General features: G+C 47.4%; 2 protein-coding genes across 3 annotated transcripts; one reads left to right on the top strand and one right to left on the bottom strand.

Annotated features, from left to right (window-relative positions):
* Positions 1–578: 578 nt before the first annotated feature.
* On the top strand, positions 579–2,836 carry COPS9 (COP9 signalosome subunit 9). The gene is made up of 3 exons (XM_051626924.1): positions 579–696; positions 816–888; positions 2,534–2,836. The coding sequence occupies exons 1-3, from the start codon at positions 634–636 to the stop codon at positions 2,569–2,571; spliced, it is 174 nt and encodes a 57-aa protein (XP_051482884.1). The 5' UTR covers positions 579–633; the 3' UTR covers positions 2,572–2,836.
* Positions 2,837–9,476: 6,640 nt separating this feature from the next.
* ADIPOQ (adiponectin, C1Q and collagen domain containing) lies at positions 9,477–15,441 on the bottom strand. 2 transcript variants are annotated; one of them, XM_051626914.1, is made up of 3 exons: positions 15,210–15,441; positions 11,932–12,173; positions 9,477–11,525 (listed from the first exon to the last, which is right to left on the bottom strand). In XM_051626914.1, exons 2-3 carry the CDS (start codon positions 12,140–12,142, stop codon positions 11,008–11,010), a joined length of 729 nt encoding a protein of 242 aa, XP_051482874.1. In that variant the 5' UTR covers positions 12,143–12,173; positions 15,210–15,441; the 3' UTR covers positions 9,477–11,007. The 2 variants fall into 2 exon arrangements, with proteins under 2 accessions (XP_051482874.1, XP_051482873.1); XM_051626913.1 differs by having other exon boundaries at positions 11,932–12,151; positions 15,210–15,440.
* Between the last annotated feature and the right edge of the window lie 2,836 nt (positions 15,442–18,277).

Genomic DNA, 18,277 nt, shown 5'->3' with positions numbered 1-18,277 from the left:
ATCTTTTTGGCTTGTGCTGTGATTTTTAGTGTTAGAATTACACTGTCATGAGCTAAGTTCACCTCAAGGAAATGACATTGCAAGTTTTACAGCTCCAGCTGCCCCAGGCTGGTTTAGCCATCAATCATCTTGATTTGGGTTGTTTTTTAATCACCTCCTGCATTCCTTAGGTGCCATTATCTGTATAGACCTCAGTCTTCTCTGCCAAGTTGGTGATTTGCACGAGACACCCTTCAAGCCTCTTGATGATTTGCCTTCTTCAAGGCCCCGTTATTCCAGGCTGTCCTTGCTGAGTGCTAGCTCTGGTCCTGTGTGCCAGACTGCAGTTTGTACTTGTACATATAGCACACACGATCCCACCATTCTAAATCTCGGAGTTATTTTCTGCCGGCAGGACCCGCAGCCGCGTCCTCCGCCTGGACACACGCACAGCCTGGGCCCCCCCGGCCGCCATTTCCCTCCCTCCCGGCCCGGCCCCCGTTGCCATGGTGAGGAGGGCGGGGGGAGCAAAATGGCGCCACCCCGAGCAACCAGCGAGAGCACCGCCGAGCGGACAGAGCGCCGCCCCGCTGGCGCGGTAAAGGAAGCGGGCGCCGCGTTTCCGGAAGCGGCGGCGGGTGGGGCGGTCCCGCCATGAAGCCGGCGGTGGACGAGATGTTCCCTGAGGGCGCCGGTCCCTACGTGGATCTGGATGAGGTGAGGGGGTGTCTGGGGGCGCTGCCTGCCAGGGGTGGGGGCGGCGGCGGGGTTGCTGGCGGTCGGCGGGGCCGTGCTGCCCGGCCGCGGCCCGCAGGGCTCAGCGCTTGGTTCCCCAGGCAGGGGGAAGCACGGGGCTGCTGATGGACCTGGCTGCCAACGAGAAAGCCGTGCACGCCGACTTCTTCAACGGTAAGGGCCGCGCCGGGGTGGCGGGTCGGGGGGCATCGTGGCTCCTTCACTCCCGGCTGGGCTGGTAACGCCTGGGCCCTGCCAGGTGACCGCGGCGGAACCGGCGGCTGCCGGCACAAGCCTGGCTTTGCTTCTCTTCGCTCTCGCGTCTCTAGTGCTTGGTAGTCGCTCAGGTTCTCACTAACCACCCTCCTAGTGAGCGCTGTCGTAAGATCGCTTCGGTGATCAGCTACGCGAGCGGGAGTGATACAACCCCTGCGTTTCTTCTCTCCTGGAGCTGTTAGGCGGTTTAGCATGTTAATCGCTGCACGGAGGATGCCTTGGTCTGTTTGGGTAACAAGCAACTTCCGCTAAACGCTGCTAATACGTGTACGGATGTGGACAGAAGTCTACAAAATTGTCTCTGGGTATTACTACTTTATAGATAATCCTTTAGTATCTTAAGGTATGTATGTATGTATGTGTATCTAAAGCAAAGGAAACCCGGTTTTTATGTGTTCTGCTTTTGAAATTCAACTGTGCAGATATACACCTGCTTTTAGAGAGGAGAACAGATCTGGCTGCTTAGGGGCAGGGTATACGCCACCTTACATTGGTTTACCAAGATGTATTTTTGTGTTTCTTAAGACATTTCAACAATGAATTTCACTGTTGAATTTTGCTGTGGTGGTGTTGATTTCACAAACTGGTATAAATTCTGAAATAAAGTAGGTTTCTTGTATTGTTAAAGACTTGAAACACAAGTGAAAAAGGAAGTTCAACTTCGATAGATACTCAACGGCTGTGAGCTCTCAGCTGGAGCCAGCACAGTTAGGAGTAGGTATTTCCATGCAGTTCTGCCATCGAGTTTGGTATTATATTCCCTTACTCATTGAGAACTTTTCTAAATGAGGATTAATCCTAAGTTTATTGTGTGACACTTACATGTTGCCTTTTGTAAGAATAACAACTTGGCTTCAGTAACGTTGTTAGTTCATGCTCAGTATGAAAATAAGATACAAGTCCAAGTAGTTAAGTGTACTTCCCAAAGATGACTACAACAGCTGTGATGAGCTGGCCATGTTTCAATAGTCTTGAATGAGATGAGTTTTCTGAGAAACATTATTAGCACCTTCACAGCAATGACATATGTGTTTGAAGAAGCGCTTTTTAGCAGCAAATCACAAATGCAAATGTCAGTCTGCAAAATTTATAAGTGTGTGCCTGGATACTGGGACCTGAAGCCAGAATTCTGCAGAGGAGCCTACATGTGAAACTTGCTGCATGCAACAAGCTAGAACTTAGTTCTGGAGCCTGGGAGTCATGGTTGATCCACTCTGAATGTGATGGCTACTTCATGCATTTATAAAAGCCCCTCCTTTGAAGTTTACTTTTCTTTCCTTAATTTACTGCAAGTTTTGCATTGTAAAAATGAAACAGTTTAATTTGTGTATGATGGAGAACATATATATGGGTCTGCCTGCTTTCCTCTGTCTCTTCCCACCCTGAATGTTACATTTATAGTAAGTGATGGTGCAGTAACTCTCATTCAGTTAATTCACCTTTATTTGTCTTTAACTCAAATAATGAAGAACTGTACTTGAGTGTGTACGTATGTAACAGTTGAAACTTTAAAGGTTAATTTTACCTTATCTTTTCTGACTAGATTTTGAAGATCTCTTTGATGATGATGACATCCAGTGAACTTTGTTGTCGAGCTGTGCAGTGTGAGATGCGGATTTTTCTCTAGGATCACCTGTGGTGTCCCCATTATTTATTAAAATAATTAAACCAGGAAAATCACAGAGGGTGGGAAAAGCCTGTATAAGCTGCTCGGGGAATATGAAAACCAGATGGTTAAAGATAACTAAGGAGGGAATTGTGGACTGTTATTTCTAGGAAGCTGTGTGTAGATTTATCTTAAAATTTTACTTGCTGATGTGCTCATTCAATAAAATACTAACAAAAACTCTCTGGGACATTCTTTGAAAGTAGATATTGCTGTGTTCCAAGCTGCCTCTGAGAATGACTTTTTTATTAATTCATTCACTGTTACTTTTGGATATTATATAAAGATACACAGCAGGGCGTATTGCTGCCTGGAAGAGTTTTTTAATCCCACAACATAGGTTTATCTGGGGCTAAGGTGGTGGGTTTTTCTGAATAGTCTGTCATTTGCCAGCTGCACTAAGAAGATTGTGTGTTGTCTTCTGTTTCAAGACAGATAATCAGCAACCATCAGTACTTTAAATCTAGGAAGCACAGGAATACAAGTAGTAATTTTATCTTAATGTTTTAAAGCAGAAAAACATTTTGGGCATAGGAATGCTTGTATTTAAAAATCTAGTTTCATTCTTGAAATGGTACTGTGTAGAAAGAATATACTTTTGAGATTCTTTTCTCCTCCAGCAGGTAATTAATTATTCATACTTATATGTGTTGTGTATATGAATCAGTCTATCAGGTATTTATTTGGATTTTGACACAAAGTTTCACAACATTTTTGGAAGTGTTTGATTTTGCACCCTTCAGTGACCAAAGTGAATCTCTGAATGAAAAGAACAGGTGAGTTTTTAGTATGTTATTTCAGAGTCAAGAGTTTAATGCTGTCTAATCTGAAGTGCAGTCAGTGTTCTGTGAATTGATCACAAAAAATACACTTTGAGCTTTCTTTAGAGATTTCACCTGGAGAGAAACCCTTTCTTCTCATACTTCCTTCACCTATTTTCCTTTGTTGGGTTTGGCTTAAAAAAGGAAATCTTGAGTGTAACAGTAACTGCTGGCCCCTGAGCCTAAAAATGTGAAGCACACTAGGACTTCGGTGTCTTTCTGCTGTGTTCCTGGGGATTTCTCAGCATCCTCTGTGTGTTCAGTCAGCGTGCTGGCGCTGGCTCTGCATCGTGTCTGACTTCACAGGGTGTCCCTGCAGGAGCAGGCTTGCTGGGCTGCCTCCTTTCCCGCTGCAGCGCTCAGGCAGGCCTGCCCAGCTTTCCTCACGGAAACCTGCCTGAAGGTCCTGAGCGGCAGCAGCTGCGCCCGGCCTGGCTCCAGCCTCGGCGGGGTGCGAAGGGAGCTGCTGCCGGCAGAGAGGGGCTGCGTCCTGGGCAGGTGCAGAAGGTGAAGTTTAGATTTAAAAATCACCCTTGGCCCCTCAGCTCCCTCAGCCGCTTTCTTTTGCTGACACCCCGATTCCTCAGGATGGTTTTGGAATACTTCTAGTCCTCGTTTTGCATAGAGTTCTCTGTTGCTTTTCGTCCACCTGCCTCAGGTCTGGTTCCAGCAGCACGAGTGTGTTCAGGGTGTCTCGTCCCCGCGGTGGGTTTGGATTCTGAGGGAGAGCTCCCCAGGCCCGGGATCCCGCGCTGCTGGCCTGGCTGTGGCCCTGAGGGGGTGGGCGGGAGTGAGGAAGGGGGAGGGAATGAGGGAGAAGGCAGAAGAATGAGAGCTCGGGGCCTTCACACTGAGCCCACCCGCCCTGCAGGCCGGGGGTGCCGCGTCGTCCGGTGAGAGGAACCGCTGCTGGGGCCTGGAGGCCCAGACACGGCCCCGCGCCTCAGGCCCTGGGATTCCACACCGGGATACAGCCCTCACGGACAGTTGTGCTTCAGTACGAACTGTTACAAATCTGATACCTGGTGCCAGCTCGTTCTCTTGGGATGAAGGGAAATGGAAGTTCTTCAGAGTTGGAACAGGGTGACAGCCAAGGTAGGTATGTTGTAGCTGTCTGAAATTCTCTTTGCAATAAGACTGAGTGAGGGGTGTGTGTGGAACTTCATCTTTCTGAGGAGAGATGTCAGTGTGTAAGGACTTCCACCAGGGACTTTAATTTGTTTGGGTCCCTTTTGGGACAGTATTAATATGGAAAGGCTAATCTGAGAAACGAAATGCCCTTCAGCTTCAAATGCTTTTTCTGTTGTCATTTATCAAGACTTCCAGTCTAATTAGTCTGCAGGCAGTCAGCCTGTTGTCAGGAAATAATCAAAAGATGTCAATGTTTAATATAAATTGATTTAAAGGGCATTTACCTGCCTTGGATTCATTTACTGAGCTTTTGTTCCTGTACCTTTTGTGGAGATTGAACTTGCTCATAATAGATATTTCCGAGTGGAAGAATGAGACTGTTGTAGCAGCATTTTGCACCCATTTATACTAATGTAAATTATTTGATAAGCTGCTGGGTACTGCTCACTATTTCAGTGTCCAAATCAAGGCTCTAGTCTGAACAGATTTATGGAGGCACTGAGGTTAGTGTTGTGAATTGTCCCCAGCTGGCAATCTATAAAGCTGACCTTCGGTCTGACTCTTAGTGGGATGAGGTCCCAAGTGCTAAAATGCTTCAGAAGGGGTGCAGCCTTGCAGATGAAAAGGAATGGCTTCAGAACACTTAAATGTCAGCCTGTTTCCTTCGATACCCTCACAAGGCAGCTCCTCTGTTTGCAGGAAACTGCTAGCTCTCACAGTATGTTCTTAGGAATTAAGAATGTGTGATCTATTTTGAGCTGAAAACGAGCCATTGTGAGGGAGAAAAAGTTGCCATGCCAAGGAAGCTGGCTGTCATCTGTATGTAATAGTTCTGCAGTGCCTTTTCTGAGCTGGTTGCCAAGCTAGCAGGAGAACCCATGCTCCACTGCTCTTTATGGGAGCAGGAACAGGTAAGCTCACACCCAGTGAGCCAGTAGTGGGTTTTTCTTGGTTGTTTTGTTGGGATTTTGTTTTGTGTTTTTTTTTCCTTAGTTAACTTCCAGGGAATTAAAAGGTTTTCCTTTCAATATTTTACTTTAGTGATTGAAGTGGAAGGTATTTTTTTCTTTTAAGAAGGAGTTGATTTAGATGAATAAACAGAGTTCTAGCTGCTTCCCCAGCATGCTGGGAAGCTGGCAGGCATCTTTCTGCTCTCAATGTGCAGTTGTTCAGCAGATGACAACATGCTGGGCAGATGACAATGCAGCCCTGTTCCCTGTGAGCCCCCCTCTCAGTGATGGGGCTGGGTGTGAGTGGATGCTCTTGGAAAAGCGCTGAGCCTGAGTATGCCCAGAGTTGGTTTCCTCCCGTGTATTTCAAAGGGTAAACTTCAAATCCAATGGCATTTCCTGCATAGAAATACAATAGCTGATTAGCTAAACCTAGTGCTTTATCCTAATCCCTCTGCCTTCTTCCATGCCAGTGAATTTATACTTCACAAATAAATACAAGTCTAGCAAGCAATTTATCTCTTTCTTGTAGCTCTTCATGGTTTAGTGCAGCTGCTGTTTGTATTCCAGTTAACTGTTGGCACAAGTGACTACGTGGGGTTGAGGCACAATTAGGATCAGCCTATAATTGTGTTTAAAAGGGCCATGGAAGCTTTCACAGATAGTTTCTCTGCTGGATGAGACTGGCCAGTCTAGTCTCTCCAGCTGTAGCCACAGTATTTCTCCCTAATTGTTAGTGCAGTGACTTCAGTATTTTATTGGGAAGTGTTCTTGCTTTCTGCCTTCAGTAGAGCATGCTGCCTTCCTGCTGTATTTTTATGAGCAGCATTACAGGGAGGGGAGAGTCAAACATTGCTGTCAAGATAAGGAGAGCCAAGTGCTCAATTTATCACCTGCCCTAGTTACAAAGCTGCAAATAAGACCTCATTCTTGGTGTCTTCATCATATTGACTGCCATCTAATAGGAGCTGCTGGCAATGTTGATGCTCAGAGGCATCCCATTTGTGTGCCTGCAGAAGTATACTAATTTTTAAAGGGAAAACCATCCATTTAGACCTGCCACAGCTATAGAGACAGTAGATACTGAGACCTAACTTTGTACCAGGCGTCTATTGTCAGGATTGACTAAAAAAACCCAACTAAAACATTTAAATATCTTGGAGAGCAGGTTATTCTGTGCTGTTTCACCATGTCAATATCACTCTTGTCTCTAGTTACAAGATAAATTGTAGGTTCAAAGCATTGTGCAATCCTTGGGAGCCATCCCAGGCCTTGGATATCATAGAATAGTTTGGGTTGGCAGAGACCTTAAAGATCATCTAGTTCCAACCCCCCTGCATGGACAGTGACACCTCCCACCAGACCAGGTTGCTCCAAGCCCCATCCAACCTGCCCTTGAACACTTCCAGGGAGGGGACTGCCACAACTTCCCTGGGTAACCTGTGCTAGTGTCTCACCACCCTTACACTGAAAATTTTTTTCCTAATCTCTAAATATGTGCCTTTCTTGGCCAGGTTTTCCCATCCCACAGGTTTATGAAGCATGAAGGGAGAGTAAAACCACAGCAACTCAATAATGGAAAAAGGCTGGATTCATTAGGAGCTTCCCATAGCTCATCTGCCCTCCCAAACTCTGTATGCAGCTCTCCCATAAAGTAGTCCAAGGCCAGTGTGGTGCCCTGCAGCTTCATGCCCTTGGGCCACAATGGTCAGTCTGCCTGTTTGCTCCTGGCATGGCAGAGCCAGGGAGGTGGGATTTTATATTTAACCACATGTTGGGATTTGGGTGGTCCCTGGGCTATAAAGACTCCCTGGGGGGCCTGCAGCTTGGGGGGGGGAGTAAGTGCTGGTCATGCTCAGCTGCTGCTCCTGAAGCTTTTCAGCAGGTTTTTGGCTAGTGGAGCACCCCCATGCAGCCACCTGCAGGGGCTAAGGGCAGCTCTGGGGGCAGTAGTGGATGGACTAAGGGCAGCCCCAGGGCTTGACCCTGGCTGCAGTGGGGCAGGGCTGTGTTTGTTGAGAGTGTGGTTCTCTTCTGCCTGTCCAGCCTGGGCTTGCTTTGCTGATGAGTTAAGCCTCTGTCGGGAGTATTTGCCCTAGGGCTAGGAGGGGGCTGATTGCTGCTCCTGGGGGTGTTGTGGGTGGGTGATGGTGTAAACTAGGATTTGGTGCCTACTAAAGAGGTGTCTCTCTAGCTGAATGCTGCAGACCAAGAGTCTTGCAGAGATTTGAGGTGAAAGGCTTCATAAAACAGTCCAGATCCCCAAAGGGAAGGCTTAGATCCCAGTTTCAGTGTGGCAGGGGCTTGCCTGGCTTGCAGGCTGGGCTGTGCTCACTGGGGGCTCCTCTGCTGTTTGCTGGTTTTGTGGTGCCTGGCTGGGACACACGTGAGCAATGCAGGTGCCCTGTGTGGAGCATCCTTGTCTGAGCAGAGAGCTGGGAGGATGTCCTGGAGGGTGAGTACCATGGTGAAGCTGTGATTCAGTATTTATGGCTGTGAGAAGGTGGAAAAGCCTGTACACGGAGCAGTGGTGCCTATATGGCTTTCTTTAAAACTTTCCAAGTGCTTTGTCTTATTTGTTTACTGAGGTTTCTTTCTTGATAAAACAGGCAGCCTAGAAAGAGCATGCTATTCTCAAGCAGGAAATCTCTCCTTGACCAGAATTTTAGCCTGGGATTCAAACCCTTTCAAGTGTGTTTGAAAATGTCCTGTAAAGACACAAGTCCCTGTAGTGCTTTGGAAAGAGAGAGGCTGAGAGGAGGCTCTCACCAGAGCTGCTTTCCTGCCCTGGGTTACTGCAGATGCAAACACTCTTAAAGGCAGATCTGGCATGAACCAGGCTGCTCTCTCCTTTATGCATCCCCACAGCTTGCAGAGGCAACAGTACTTGGGCTTGTCAAGACGTTCCCAGAAGGGCCAGCATGGCCCAGGTCCTCTTGTTTCTAATGCACTGTGTGTTTCTTGCACTACAGCCGTGGTGACTCAAAGGGGGAGATGCAGTTGGCCTGGGTGGAAGTCACATTGATCTGGGTCACTCTGGGAATGGGGCAGTTGTGGGAGGTGCAGAGAAATCCTGAGTTCTGCCCTGGCCTAAAGCCCACGGCATCAGATCAGTGTGGCAGTGTGAAAAGCTGTGTCTAAACCTCCCAAGTCCTGCTGTACAGAACAAAACTGAAAGCATGTTTGCTCTCGCTGTGTGGCAGCAAAGAAAGGAATAATTTGTTTTGGCTGCCTCTTGGGAACTAGTCTTTAAATTAGTATTTCCTCCTAGTGTTTGTCCCAAATGCCTCTTAGCACTTTGGTTGTTTCAATTTCCCCTGCCTTCAGAAAACCTATCTGAAAATATTTGAAAAAAAACACTGCAAAAGCTCTGACTTGCTTCTTTCAGTTTAAGCCTTTTATGCCATTTATTCCAGCAACTGTTTATGAATTAGGTTATTAGTGTTTTGTTTTTTAATCCACACAATAGGAGCAGGGTTTTTCCCAGCTCTCTGAATTCAGCATGATCTGACTGAGCATCAGTTTGGCCCCCGCTCAGTCTAGTATGCTTGAAGTCCCCTGGGCCAGCACAGGCCCTCTCTCTGGTGGGCTGGTCAGGGTAGATTCAGGCACAGTGAGTTTGGGAAAACAGTCTGGAAGTCAGAGCTTATCTTATGCAGAAAGGAGGCAATACAGTGTGAGGTGGTGAGATGCTGAAGCCTTGATGAAAGCTAGAGGGTGAGGAGTTTCTTGGGAAAGCAAGAGGAGAGTGTCCCTATGTGTGCCAGACCCAGATGCCCTTACCTTGCTGGAAAACTGTGTGTGTGTGTGTGTGTGTATATATATAGGTTTTGTTTTTCTTTGGGCTGCCTGCTGGGGTGAGGAGAATGTCCCTTTCTTCAAATCCTTCCCAACGACGCATACAAAAATGTGGAAACATTCTCATTGAGAGAGATTTTTATTGTTGATAGTATTTGTAATGTGATAATTTGCTGGAGTGTAGAAAATGCTGCTGTTGGAAGTTACTTCAGTTGAAGCTCTTAATGCTGATTTGTGCTTGTAATAACACATTAGCTTTGATCTGTGTTAGCTTGTTCTGAAGCTTAATGGCAGTCTTCTTTGAATGTATCTGAGAAACCATCAAATCCTCTTTTAGCTACAAGTCAAGCGAGCTCCTTGAAGAGCAGTTTGATGAGATTGTTACTAATCCCAGCATTAATAAGGTACCAAAGTTACCATGAAGGTAACTTTGAGAGCTGGGGCAGATCCTGGAGGTTTTCATCCCACGAGCCCATTCAGCACAGGAGATCCCACCACTACCTGAAGCTCTGCCCAGCTGGCGTGCAAACCATCACTTATGGCACACATTTAGAGTGTGTGAAGAGTAGAAAGACAGTTGCTGGATCTCAACTTCTAAGTGCACTTGGGAGCCATTCAGAGGGGAGATGGGAGAGGATCCTGCCAGCTTGCAGATGGAAACTGTAAGATGCTGCTAGTGTGCCCCATGCTGTCAGCCTCTGGGCTGAACAAGGACTTGTACTATCACCTCCAACACCAGGTGAGTGATATAGGAAGGGATACATCCACCTGCCCAGGAGCCTTGACGCTGCCTAGTCAGGCACAGTGTTTGCAGGGGAGCTGCTGGCATTTCTGAGCATCACAGCTGTGCAGCCAACTCATCTGTGATCCTGTTGGGACCCCCAAAGCCACACAGTCAATGGGCTGCTTTTGTTGTTTGATTTCACTGGCATTCATAATGCTTTTCAGATAAATCAAGAGAGAAGATCCCTGCCCTAACTAAGCATACTGCCCTACATTAGAGATAATGATAGGGGATAAACATAAAAGGAAAATCAAAGTAATAAAATAAATGAAAGTCAGTAATTGGAATATATTCAAAGATCTGGGCTAAATATTGGAGACAACAAACCATAGGTGGAATTCAAAGGCCCTAGAAAGGCAGGGAGTTAAAATGGAAAAAATGGAGCTATCTGTTCCAGTTGAAAACAAGAGCAGAGATGGCTTTTGTGAATAGTCTTCTCCCTCTTCTACTCAAATTTTAAAATGCTGGCTAAAATGTATATCATTGGTTTAAATGGACTTAGGTGGTTTAAAAAGGGAAATTTAGAATATGATATTTAAATGTAACCAATTTTTCTTTTATCATTTTTATATTTAAAAAATGGTTAAGGCATCTTGAGAGTTACTCTTTCATGGTGTGGCAGGAGTGGTATTTGACTTTGGGCCTAGGTTTCCACAGGGACAGCAAGAGCAGAGGTAGGGGTGAACTCTTGGTCCCCTGGAAGTCACTCATGTATAACCTCACTGATCTCACAGCAGAGAGGGTCCACCCTTGGCAATTGTTGCCCCCACAAAAGGCAATTTTCTGGTAAATACAGTATAGCTATAGTGCCAGTGCCCCAGGACAGGGCTTAAGCCACCTCAACCTTTCCCATGCAGCAACCCTGCTTTAATGGACACTCAGGTCTGGATACAGGAGGAAGCCCATGAAAGTGGAATCATTGATGTTGTCAGCGTAGACACCATTGTTTTCCCCCTCCCCATACACCTGAAGCCAGACCTCGTCCCCACTGCTAAGGTGCAGCAAGACAGAGCCGCTGGCTTGGTCAACGTTGTTCTGTTGGAACTGGTCGTAGGTGAAGATCACTGCCTTGTCCTTCTTGTACAGGCTGACCTTGACATCTGTCAGGTAGACAGTCAGGTGGTAGGCGAAGAAGTAGGTGCCCGGGATGCTGCAGAGGAACTTGCCGGTGCTGGCATCGTAGTGGTTCTGCTCATTGTAGTAGATCTTGGTGAAGCGGATGGGGACGTTGGGGTGTGGGGCTCGTTCCTTCAGGCCCACGCTGAAGGCAGAGCGGTAGATGAAGGCACCTTCGCCCTTCTGTCCCATCATCCCTGGGGTTCCAGGAAATCCTCTCGGCCCTGGGATTCCTACAGCACCTTGGTCGCCTTTAGGGCCTTGCATACCTGGGGGGCAGAGTGGGAGGGAACAGGGGGCTATGTTCGCACTGTGCTGGCAGCCGCTACCCACGAGCCTGAAGCATGGAGGGGGCTGTGGCATGAGGATCTGCTTGGCAGCACGGAGCTGAGGAAAGGTGCAGGACCTCAACACCCCCCATGAATCTGCTAACCCCCCTGACTGCGTGCAGAGCTGCCAAGAGCAGTGTGTCTGAAAAAACACCATTAATTGGAAAAATAGCCAGCAGACCTCTTTGACTTGGGCTGTGGGATCTCCATTCCTGGTGATATTCAGAAATCATCTGGACAAATGTCAGGCATGGACCCATCAGATATAAGACATGTAGGTGCGGGCCCTTAGGGCTGGGGCTGCCCACAGGCTCCAGCACCAACATACTCCCTGCTCCTCACCAACCTTGTTCTCCTTTCTCTCCCTTTGGTCCATCATTTCCGTCTCTCCCATCCCTGCCAGGAAGCCCGTTGTGGCCAGGGTAGCCAGGTGCTCCTCCCATCCAGTTGGCACATGGCATCTTAGGGTCAGGCTGGGGCTCCTGGGTGGCCACTTCTGTGCAATGGGGGGCCACCAGCAGCAGCGAGCAAAGGAGGAAGCCTGCTGGGCTCCTCATCTTCAATTCCTGATATGGACAATCACTTTAACTGTAAACATTAACAGGAAAAAAAAAAAACAACCAAACCAAACAACCCACCCTTGAATAACAAGAGGCAGGGAAGGCTAAAGTTGCAATCAACATGTCCAAAGGAAAGCAATTCTGCTTGCCCAGAGGCCCCTCTGCATCCAGCATAGTGCTGGGATGAGCTCCATGAGCCAAATGGTGATGAGGCTCCTGGGAGCAGCCTGGTAGCACGTCCAGTGTGGAGAGGAGCAAATGCCAGCTACTCCCCCAGTGCTCACGGCTTCTTTGCACAGGCACAGATACAGCTTGGGACTAAGCAGGACAGATGCTAGGCTATCTGTGACCAGTTTCTTTGCAAAGCTCTGCTCGGTTAGCCATGCTTTAACTTCTGCCTGGCTGAGTGAGCAGCTGATGAGAAGCACAGGTCTGGCAGAGCCTGTCTCAAAATCTCAGAAGCTTTTAAACCACCTGCTCAGCTCACAGTTGCACTTAAAGCCCTCTGACCCTGGTCTATCTAAAGTGAACAGAAGCTACAGCCAGGCTTCCATCTCCTCTGAGCAACCAGAGGAAATTATTATACTGTTTTTATCCACCCAAATTATGTTTGTGGATTACAGGAAGACAAATTGCACAGCATTTAGGCACTGTACTGTCATACTCTTTAATTTAGTTGCTTTGCTAGTCAGAGCAATTGGTGCAGCTCCCCACAACCAGTTCAATGGTGACACCCTACAGCCAGCTTGGGGCTTTGTTCTGATGCTCTCAGAGAGGTCCCAGTGGGACTTTGGTGGGTTTGGGTCGGGCTTTTAGGAAACAGATATTTTAAAATTACTATTGTTGTGTGACATTGCTCCCCAGGCAGAGATTATATGCTGCAACAATAAAGGTATCCTATTACGAGGGTAGTAAGAGGCATAATAGGGAATAAAAAGTGAGTAAGAACATGGCCATTAGAGTCCCTTGGCTCTGTAATTTCCATTAAAAACAGTATTTTGGAGCAACTTCTTTGCAGAGTTGACTTTCCTAGGAAATCTATTTAAATGTCATATTTTAAATAATGCCTTATTAGTTCTTGTGTAGTTGATTCAAAGGAAGCTAAATAACAAGGTTACCATGACTGCAGTTTTTGCAGGATACTGGGGGTCTTTGAATAAAACTTCGGAGTTATGCTTAATGGCTTTGGTGGGCAGTACCTAAGGCATAAAATCAGGGAACTACTGAAGCCATGCCCACTCTGCTGGGCTCTGGCACTCCAGCAGCCACCCAGTCCCTGAGATGGGTCTGAGCCCTGGCTTGGAGGCAGTTTTCAGGTAGAGGGTGCCATGGTATCTGGTGACCACAGCCTGAACCTGAGCCAGCATTCTCTGTGCTTGGAGAAGTGAAAAGCACCTTTGCAAAAAAGGCAGTAGCCATTGTCCATGGACAAGTCAAATAGATGTCTATGAATTCTCAAAGTGGCTTGTTTTGGCAAGCGAGGGTGTATGTGTTTGGCCAGGCTGCAAGGCAGCCACTTTGCCGTGCCCCAGGGGACAGCACAAGGGAGAGGGGGCTCTGTCCCCTCCACCTGGGTCTCCTTTGGCTCAGCTCATGCATGCACCACCCCCCCCCAAAATAAGCACGGGCTGCCTGGAGGTATCTTAACTGCATGAAAGCACAGTAGTGTTCAATACAAATCTGCTTCCAAACTGCATTTCTTGAGCTGCATTTTGGTGATTTTATTTGGGCTAGTTCTGATTTCTCATATGCTGCTTAGAGCTGAAATGTCATTAAAATTTTAGTGATGTGCTAAATAGACAGCCCCAGTTTTCTGCTGGTGCAGACTAAAACTCTCCTTTAAGGTAAAAAGTGGTGCCAATTTGAGGCAGCCCAAAGCAGGAGTTTTCCTGGCAGCCGTCTCTCCAGCTCGGAGCGATGCCTGCTCACACTATCCCTGGGTGGCTCTTCACTGCCTGTACGTTCCACAATCTATTTTTCTTCTTTCTCATAAGACAAATGTTGTGATAATCAAATAGAAAACAACCTCTGTTGCTACACTTTGACTCAACCACAAGTGGTTTGCTTGTTTGAGGAATGAAGCAGTTCTCTGGCACAGGTTTGTCTTACAGAGGGGGAGTTTTAAGCTCTGTCTGGAGTTTAAACTCTGGTTTAGGTATGATATTCCTTTACTGTATCTTTCCCATGTCTTTTTGTCTTTCCATCTGATTCTTAGCAGTGTAACATGAAATAATCTGCTATATTTGAATGTCAGTTGTACCTTTTGGACAAGTAATAGATGAACTAAGTACTCTTGGTGGCTTTCAGTTATTCCCTTGGCAGCTACTATATTAAAAGATCATATGCATTATATGAACCCTATTCATTTATCAGCAAAAATCAGCATATCCATAGGAACAATGACATTTGTAAGTGCTACACTGTGAGTGATTCAGACAACAATTTAAATTTTACGTAACACTACCTAAATATTATATATTTTATGTAGATATATAAAATAAAAACTCTCAGCAGAAAACACATTTTAAAAATCCATCTGTTTTCCACTGACAGTGTTTTCTTCAAAGGGTATAACCAGGGGTTTAACTTATATTCAACTTTTTTCTTTTTGTAATGCTTGTAGCATGATTTTTTGCTGATATTCCAGTGGAGACTTGCTCCAGGGGACTCACACCTTGAATCTGAGTGGTCCAGATTTCTGGCAAGCAGCTGATACAACTCAGTGAGATTTGGGGCAAACCGAATCTTCCCAGGAGTCTTTGAGGACAGAGGTGAATTGAAAGGTGCCAGTGCAGTGCTAGCTGTCATAGCCATGTGGTTTTTCACTGTCATTCCTGACTACTCTTGATTTAGGAGTTTTTGATCTATAAATAATGTTTCCAAATACAGGAGTATGAATCAAGGGAGATCAGCTATTCTTGGTTTAAAATACTGGCTGGCTATTCTCAGAATATCTCTAAGAAAGGAAACTTCTTGCAAACAGAAAAGTCTGTCTGTCTGATTCAGCCCAAAAGGAGAGAAAATCCTGAACTTAGTAAGAGGGGGGAAAAAAAATCATGCTTACCAGCCGTTTTGAGTCCTAGTTGGCTTGCTGCAGTCTCTTTGGAAATGAAGACCAGCTACCACATCACTGTCCCTAAGGGCATGAGGAGCTGTAGGCTCAGACGCTGCATTTTCCATTTGCTAGTGCGCATGCTGACCTAAAAGTTGAGTCTTGCTATTATTTCTTGGCTATCAGTTAAGTTTTGGACCACTTGTATAATCCGGTCACACTGGGATAGCTTGTGAAGATAGCCTTAAGAGGGAAAAAGATGGGTTTGGGAATTTGATTGGAACTGAAGGAGCACTGGCTTGCCAGAGAAGCCTGTGTAAGCTCCACTCATTCAGGGCTGGGCTTGTACAGCACAAGCTGCTGCTCCACGTAAGCTAGGCAATGTTGTTAGGAGCTGATGAAGAAAGTGTGTCTGCAGCCTCACATTAAGGCACTTGAATATGTTTTTTCTTTTTTCAACGTGTTAGAAGATGAATTATTGTGGGAGAAGTTTTGGCTTCTCCTTTTAACGGCAAGAGCCGTTCCTGCCCAGAGGCTGCTGCCACACCAAAGAAGGGCAAAGCTGCCCGAGGGGACGGGCAGTGCTGGGGGAAGAGTTTTGCCCTAAGCCAGCCAAGTATGCACCAGCACTGTTGTAAATCATCACAGTAATTTCAGCTCTACAGATGCCTTTCAACCTATCCCATGTTTTGGCTTTAAGTCAAGACAGAATATTTTTTTCCTTGCATCTCTCCCCTTCCAAAGCAGAGGTAACGCCTTGGAGAGGGGAGGCTTTCCTCCCCAGATGCCCCAGGGCAGTTCAAAGTTAGCTAGGAGGAACCTGGGCAAGCCTGGGCTTGCAGAATCAGACCAGGAAAAACAGTGTGATGGGTCTTGTTGCAACTGGGAGTGTGGAGTCAGTGCTGGGCAGCTGGTGTCTTGGGAAACTTGTGTCAGCAGGACCATATCCCAAGTTACTGAGTTCTTGCAAAGACCTGGCTATCTGGAAGGACTAAAAGGATGTGTAAATGAACACATAAATAAGTTCTTATATGTAGATGTGGGAGTCAGCATGGGTGAATTTTGAAGTCCTGAGGAGAAGAGTGCAGAAGGGAGGAGCTGCAGGAGGGCTTATTTGTCTTACTTTGGTCAAGCCTTCAGTTCAGCATCTGAAGAATTTTAATTTTTTTCATTATTATTTTCCATGCAATGTTGAGACTTAAAGCAATCCCTCTTGCAACCCCAGGAAAATATGACATAGAACTAGTTAGGTTTGTTGTTCTCTTATAAATATGATTTATATAAAAAGTGAGATGTGTGTTTCTGTGATGCCAGTGTTTGTGTTGAAGTCTTGTCTCCTGAGCAGTGATGTAGGAGCAGGATCTTGGAAGTGAAACAGAATATTTTTTTGCAGAATGATGAGAGGTTTTCGGCTGCCTTTGCCTGGGGTGTGTGCAAGACAAGGCTAGTTTCCCTGCCAACTCTCAGCTTGAACCCCAAAATGCAGGATTGGTGTATTTATTAGGCTGCCAGGCTATGAAACTAGGACCTGACATGTTTAATAGGTAGTGCTGCTATTAGCTCATGGCTTTTCCATTCAGTCATTAGGAAAATACCACAGTGATAAATCAGTGCCTCATCAAACAGCCTCCCAGACATTATCCCTGCCTCCTAGAAGAGGGGTTGAAGTTCATCTCTGGGTGTATAACCAGCCGATACAACCCCTGATGCACTTGCTTGTGGTTGTTACTTGGTTCACAGGTTGGTGCTGGCTCTTTTTCCCACTGCAGAGGGAGATATTGTATAATCCAGTGAGCTACTTGTAGCTGTGTGCTAGGAAAGCATTTAAAATGCACTTTGGTCTGCCTGGTGATGAGCAAAACCTGCCACCAAATGCAGACTGGACTGGCTGTGCCTGCAGCTGCAATGCTTGGAGGCAGCAGCTCTTGTGGGTCTTTCTGGCTCAGAGAAAGCTGCTGTCCTCAAGTCCTGCAATACCTTCTCCTCTTTGCAATGTGGTCACCAGATCTCTGGGGCAGGACCCACTGCCAATAACTAACTCGGCTACAAACCTTGTGTTCAGTCCGACTTTGTTTTCTCTCTTGGATCTGATATGAGCCTGTGAACATGAAAAATACAGAAATGGTGGTTTGAGGATCTCAGCTTTCATTAAGAATTAAAGATGAACAGAAAGTTATATTTAGCCATCTATAAACAGCGATAAAATAAGAGTAGGAGGCTCATTATCAGCTGTGCTCCATCAGTGCAGTCACGGTCCCACTGGTGTAATTTGAGGGGTGAAAATCTGCTTTGGCCATGGGGAGGTGGGGATGGCTGCCTCAGGAGGAGGCTGGAGGCTGTCCAGGCCAGCCTGGTCGCAGGGGGAGGATCTGTGCCGTGGGGGCCGGGGAAGGTACTGTTGTCCCTTGATCCAGCAGCATTGTGGAGCCCAGCCCATGGGAACCACTGTCCCTCTGGTCTTCCCGAGGCTGCTGTGCCTCCCCGCCCCAGCGCCGGAGCCCCTCCGCCGGGAGCTGGCTCCTGCCCTGTCCCAGCTCGCTGTTCCCCAGGACGCCTGGCCCTTCCCTCGCCTTCTCGCTCGCCCTGGATACCGCACGTCCCAGAAACAACACACATTCCCCACTTTGCTAAAAACGGCAAACGCTGCGGCTGCCAGTGAGCGTGCTGGCGGGAAGGGCGGCTGCCCGCTGCTTCGGGGCTGCCCGGGGCTGCGCGCAGCGCTGGGACCGCAGCCTGCTGCTGGGGTGCTGCTGGCGCTGCCCCCGGGTGACCCTCCGCGGACCCCGGCCACGAATGGCAATTCCCGATCCCCGGCATTGCTGTGCGCCCGGACCCTTCCCGTCCAGCATCGCACTTCCCCCTACTGGCTGGTTATTGATGGAAGGGGAGCACTTTTCCTGCGGGCGGCAGGATGTGCATGCCACAGTGGGGTTGCTGAGCGAGAGCTTGGGGACCACCAGAAGCCAGCAGTGAGGAAGGGATGTGCCCTGCTCGGCCAAGCAGGGGGAGCCCCCCCTCTGGCTGCAGGGCCAGGGGACCTGCCTGACGCCTTTGTTGGATGAATCCAGTCCACTTCTCGG

Source organism: Apus apus, chromosome 8 (genome assembly GCF_020740795.1).
Source record: "Apus apus isolate bApuApu2 chromosome 8, bApuApu2.pri.cur, whole genome shotgun sequence".
NCBI classification, from domain to species: domain Eukaryota; kingdom Metazoa; phylum Chordata; class Aves; order Apodiformes; family Apodidae; genus Apus; species Apus apus.
This window is presented reverse-complemented; position numbering and strand designations above follow the sequence as displayed.